General features: G+C 37.3%; 1 protein-coding gene across 1 annotated transcript; it reads left to right on the top strand.

The window, feature by feature from the left end:
• Positions 1-127: 127 nt before the first annotated feature.
• Positions 128-5,054, top strand: COPS8 (COP9 signalosome subunit 8; the record flags this gene model as incomplete). The annotated part of the gene is made up of 5 exons (XM_010183185.1): positions 128-260; positions 1,250-1,357; positions 1,820-1,882; positions 3,055-3,096; positions 4,648-5,054. Coding segments are annotated over 5 exons (426 nt in total), but the record flags the coding sequence as incomplete, so codon positions are not given.
• Positions 5,055-5,743: the final 689 nt, after the last annotated feature.

The following is a 5,743-nucleotide window of genomic DNA, read 5'->3' as shown; positions in this document are numbered from 1 at the left end:
CAGCTTGGTGTCTTCAGCAAACTTGCTGATAATACACTCAAATGTGTTTATACAGAATGGCCACTGTAGAGAATACACCATTCTGGATTAACTGTTGTTTGATTTCGGGTTTTTTTTGTCGCAACAGGCAAATGCTGAACTTGGTGCAGTTTGGTCAGTAGGACAAAGAATCTGGCAGAGAGACTTTCCAGGAATCTATACAACAATCGGTGCGCATCAGTGGTCCGAGACTATTCAACCAATCATGGAAGCACTTAGAGGTACAAATTGAACTGAAGGTAGCATGGAATTATATGTTGCCTTAAATTATTTCTGTGCGCTCAATCAAAGAGACAAGTAGACAAATTACTACTTATTATGAAAAATTAGAAGTGGTCAGGAAGATTGTTGCCAAGTTTTTGTAGATTTTTACTTAAAGGGGTTTGGGTATCAGGCATAAATAAGCTTATAACAAAACTTGTAGAAACAAACTTAAATGTTTTTATTAATTAGGATTGTGTGTGATTCTATATTGTTTCATATTGGAATTTTATACATTCTGTTTTGTTCTGTCATAGCCAAATAGACCATTAGTTAGCCAGTTTTATCAGGCTTTTAACCAGTAATCTAAAGAACTTGTCTTGGCATTTCTGAACCTTGTGACACTTACAGCAAGGTTTTTCTCTTAAATATGACTTTAAACAAATGTTTGTAGGCTGTGCAACAGTAACACGCAAAGTTTTAGTACTAGAGGGCAATACAGACTGCTGAAAAGCCTGTGAAGATGTTTTGCAATAATAAATTCTATGTAGCTTTAGAAACTACTGATTTGCAGATGCCTTAGTAACAAAGCAGATGTGGTTAAAAAGGCATTAATAAATAGTTTGACTAACTGCTTTTTTCATGTTTATTTTTTTCTGATTCTGAACTGTTTGACACACAAGCTTATTGCAAATGGAGAATGCCATTGGAAGCAGAGTTTCCTAAACTGGGTTTACATACTGGTAGTAATACTCAAGATGCTGAAAACTGCATTTTGAAGTTAAATGTGGTTTCTGAGAGGTTTTCTCCTGGCATAGAGCAAGCTGTTGTCTCTGGCTGTTGGCTGTGGTTCTGAAGTCAATTGTGGGAAGGAAGGGGGAACTTCTAAATTGCTAGCTTTAAGGGTGCTAGTGGTTTTTCAAATGTGTTAGAATAGGAAAAAAATTCTCAGGTTTACTAGTTGTGGAGGTTAGTGTACTGTCTGCTTACAGTGATTATCTCTTCTTAGATGCAACAAGGAGACGAGCCTTTGGACTGGTTTCTCAGGCATATACCTCAATAGTTGCAGATGATTTTGCAGCCTTTGTTGGGCTTCCTGTGGAAGAAGCTGTGAAAGGTACTTTGCATTTATTCACTGAATAGTTTTTCTACTGATGATTGAGATCAGAGAGCTATATGTGATGGTCAAATATACATATACAAATTCTAAGCCTGTTGTAAAGAGAAGTGATGGAACAGTGAATAGAGAGAAATGTCTTGGTTCTGGATGTTTGATTTTATTATTTGCCACTAGCTACCACTGGTTATCCTTCCCTTCTATATGTGGAAGTGTTAAAGCAATTCAACAGTGAGGGAAGGCTGAAGGTAGTGGGTTAATGTACTTTTGCATGTTTTTGTTACTTTCATGAGTTTTTTTTGTAGAACTAAATGTCTTGATGCTGACAAGAAATGTGTCTTAGAGTTGTGGCCTGTACAAAGTGCTCTGACATACTTTTCTACTGAACTTTGTGCATCTTTATTTTGCATTTCTAACAATCATATAAGATACGCTCTTACAAATGTAAAAATGCTTTTTCAGGTGCATTAGAACAGGGCTGGCAAGCAGATTTTTCAACTCGTATGGTAATGCCTAAAAAGCCAGGTAGGTGGTGCTGTTGTTTCATCAGACGTTGAGTTTAGCATTTTCTAGTAATTAAGTGTTAGTTTTTAATTAAAATTTTGAGCAATATAGTTTTAGATAATTTTATGGAGCTTATGCTGCTGTAAAATGTGGAATGTTTATAAAATGTAGGAAGTACAAAGTAGTGGGTTTGGTTTGGGGTTACAAGTAGTTTGGATTAAACTACATCCTCAAATTAACTTTTTTAAACAAAAACAGACAGGATATGCTGTGAGTTTTCTTGCTGCTCCTCTACTGCTGGCTCTGGCTCAGTGGAACATTAGTTGGATGACCTCAAATGACATGCCTTAATCTAATAAAGATGAGTAAAAATATACCATTTGAAACCTGAGGTTTTCTTCAGGAGAAGTAGAACTTACTTGGACAGGGATCCTAGTGGATCTTTGTGCCCTGAGGAGCTCAAGTTGTTGGTATAATTTCTTTTGCTTTTTAAAAATTATTTTACTGGATCTTTTCTTCATCATGATGCTGATAGCAGATTATCCATTCCTGCAAATCTTAGCCCACAGAAATACTTGGATTTTTTTGCTGAAGCAGTATCTATGGCTGACTGTTATAAATGTTAAGCTGTGAAGGCAGATATGAAATGACTGCTCTTAAACTGCACATTGCAGCTCTGGAAGGAGCCAAATTGTAGCATATCTAAAGGGCAACATCTATTAGGCTAAGAAGAAAAAAAACAAAATATTGTTTGTGTGGGCAGAGTTTTTAGGTGTTCAGAGCCCAGAACATTATAATAAGCATGTGCCAGGCAAGGTGTTGAAATTTATCCCTTGTAGCACATAACTAACCAGAGTCCTGAGCTTTTGCGTGTGATCTGTTTGGGTTTTTTTATGAGCTGGTTGCAAAATACGCAGTGCTTATAAGTGCTGAGAGTTAGTTACATGTAGTTTTTTTCCAAAAGTCAGTGAGAACTATTTTAGAGGCCAAAGAAAGAAGCAGGAGGCTGTCATCTGTTTCGAAGCCTGTGTGTCTAACTAGCTAAGCCTTAGGTATTTTATGTGTCAGCTATGAAGTAAAACAAGTAAATATACAGGTTTAATTTTAATTACCTTTTTATCCAGCTTTCGCTTGATGTATAGAACTGCTGAAAATTGATCCACTGGGTTAACTTCTGTTGTGCTTTTCTTCAGGTGTGCTGGAAGCTTCCTTTAACAGATTTGTTCCTTCATCAGGTACTTACTGTTTCTGTAACCTACTTGTATGATTATTATACACACAATTTCACCAGCACCACAGAATAGAATTTGGGTCCTAGACAAATGAATGTTGTCATTCCTCCCTCAAAAAACAAACAACAAACAAAACCAAACAGACCCCAATCAGGTGCTATGTAAACATGTTTCCTGCTCTGTTTTCTATTCCCCTCACATTTTAAGGAGTGCTTGAGATTCCTGCTTCCATAGCTAAAGAAGGGAGCAGATTCCAAAGCAGGGATATGAAACCCCTGTAAAACAAAAAGGATTTTGGTGAAAACTTTCAACTTACAGGCAACTTTGTCACAAAGCAACTCTGATTAGGTTTTGTTGGTTTTGTGTGATGTGGGACTTCTCAAGTCTTCCCTGTAGAAGATTGCTTTCTTCTGGTTATCCTCGGAGCTCAACTATGGATTGAGGTGTTATATGTTATGTCATGCTGATTCTCAAAACACTGTTGTTTCTAGTCTTTGCAAGGTAGTGACAGCAGATCTGAATTGGTGGCTTGCTGTGTCTGACACAGTTGCCAGAAGTGTCTTAAGTTTACAGGTTTAAGTCTAAGCCAGTTTAAAGAGCTAGGATCTTACTTTTTGATTGTCAGCCTCTTCTGTCACATACTTGTAGCCCTAAGCAGTATGTCTGCTCTGACTATTCCTGAATGCTAGTCTGCTGACTCCTCAGGGAGAGTAAATGCAGATTTTTTCATGTCTGATTTTTAATTCCTAACGTATCTCCCTGGCTTTAGTCACTTGTTTTCCAATCTACTGTTAAACTGTAATGTCACTTTAGCTGGCGCCAGAAGTGTCTTAAGTTTACAGGTTTAAGTCTAAGCCAGTTTAAAGAGCTAGGATCTTACTTTTTGATTGTCAGCCTCTTCTGTCACATACTTGTAGCCCTAAGCAGTATGTCTGCTCTGACTATTCCTGAATGCTAGTCTGCTGACTCCTCAGGGAGAGTAAATGCAGATTTTTCATGTCTGATTTTTAATTCCTAACTTATCTCCCTGGCTTTAGTCACTTGTTCTCCAATCTACTGTTAAACTGTAATGTCAGGTTAGCTGGCATTTATATAAAGATCTGCATGTGCGCTGCATTCTCCTGTAACCCATGCAGTACTTTGCTGTGCTTTGTTAGATAGCCCGGTAGATTTATATGGCATCTTCAGTATGGCATCTTGTAAGGCAAGGAGCAACTGCAGACTTCCAGGAGCATATTTGTCAAGTAGAAGTACTGCCAGTCTTATTATTCAGGCTGCAGTTTACACAAAAAATATTTGGATACTGCTGACAACTGAAACTTGTTACAGCTGTCTTTGCTGTTAGTAAATCTTGGACTACCTAATGTTGTAGATTAACAGAAAAGTAATGTCAACTAAAGTTGTATAAGTAGGAGATACAGTTAAAATACGCCTCCATAAGACTGTTTTACAGTCTGATGCATGTAATTCTTTCTGTACTCTTGTGATGGGTGGTATTGTGGATAGAGCTGCTTTCTTAATTTCATTAATGATTCGTTTGTTTTATCTTTGTAGAACCTGCTCCGGTTCCACCAATTCCAAATGAACAGCAGTTGGCCAGATTGACTGACTATGTGGCTTTCCTTGAAAATTGATTACCCTGCTCCTGTATCCAGAACAACTTGGGAATCCTGTGTACTGACAGTTCTAGAAATCTAAGATTTATTTTATTTTGTATCTGTTTAATGTTGCAGCATCCCCCACTCAAATGTGGAAATATATGGTGTATGTAATCCCAATTCGTGTTTTGCCAAAGCCAAGCTAGCAATTGAAACAACCCTTTAACTCCTGTAATATTTATTCAGTAAGTACACAGCATTTTGACACAGTTTTTTCTTGACTCATAGCAGAGAGAGGCAGAACTTTTTTTTCAGGTATATTGGAAATGGAAAAGAAAAAAAATGAGTAATGAGGCAGGTTAACTGTGTTGAGGAATTTGTGGTAATAGGTTATGTGATCCTATGGCGAGTACTGTGATAAGAACTGACTTATCACACATCAATTGGATGCTGAACTAAAGTACGAAGAGCGGAAGACTGCCCTACTTGTATCCGTAGAGAGAAAATATTTTGATGAAACTGTAACTTAAAGAAGAAAACAATTTACAGTAACTCTTTTGCAAGTATATTTGTGGTGTATTTATAGTTGATTGTTTTTCTTGTTGGTCTTTCTGGATTCTTAAATCTTCTCGTTTTCATGTAAGAAGTTTGATATTGAGCGTAATTTTACAGCAGAATAATTGGAGTCATGTAAGACAGGCAAATCTTCACTTGGAGGAAGAATTTTTACTTTTGGAAGGTTTTGAGTGATGTAGGATGAGGATATTTTGCTGGGTAACCTATGCCTTTTTGAGGCCAATCATGTCTTGGTTCTTTTCAGTACTCTAGGCCAGGATCTTCAAGAGACAACAACTCGTACCTGTCTACGCTTTCTGTATTACCTCTTCAGCTATTAGAGAGGAACTTAAAAATTAGAGTAGGTGACCCTGAGTAGAGACCGGTTGGTGGTATGCATGATATGATATGCTGCAATGTCATTTTGAGGAATACACTTTGTATATTGGAGCACTGCTGTCTTAATCTTTGAACTGAGAGTGAATTTTAGAAGCAGA

This window comes from Mesitornis unicolor, unplaced genomic scaffold, assembly GCF_000695765.1.
Source record: "Mesitornis unicolor isolate BGI_N332 unplaced genomic scaffold, ASM69576v1 scaffold2214, whole genome shotgun sequence".
NCBI lineage: Eukaryota > Metazoa > Chordata > Aves > Mesitornithiformes > Mesitornithidae > Mesitornis > Mesitornis unicolor.
This window is presented reverse-complemented; position numbering and strand designations above follow the sequence as displayed.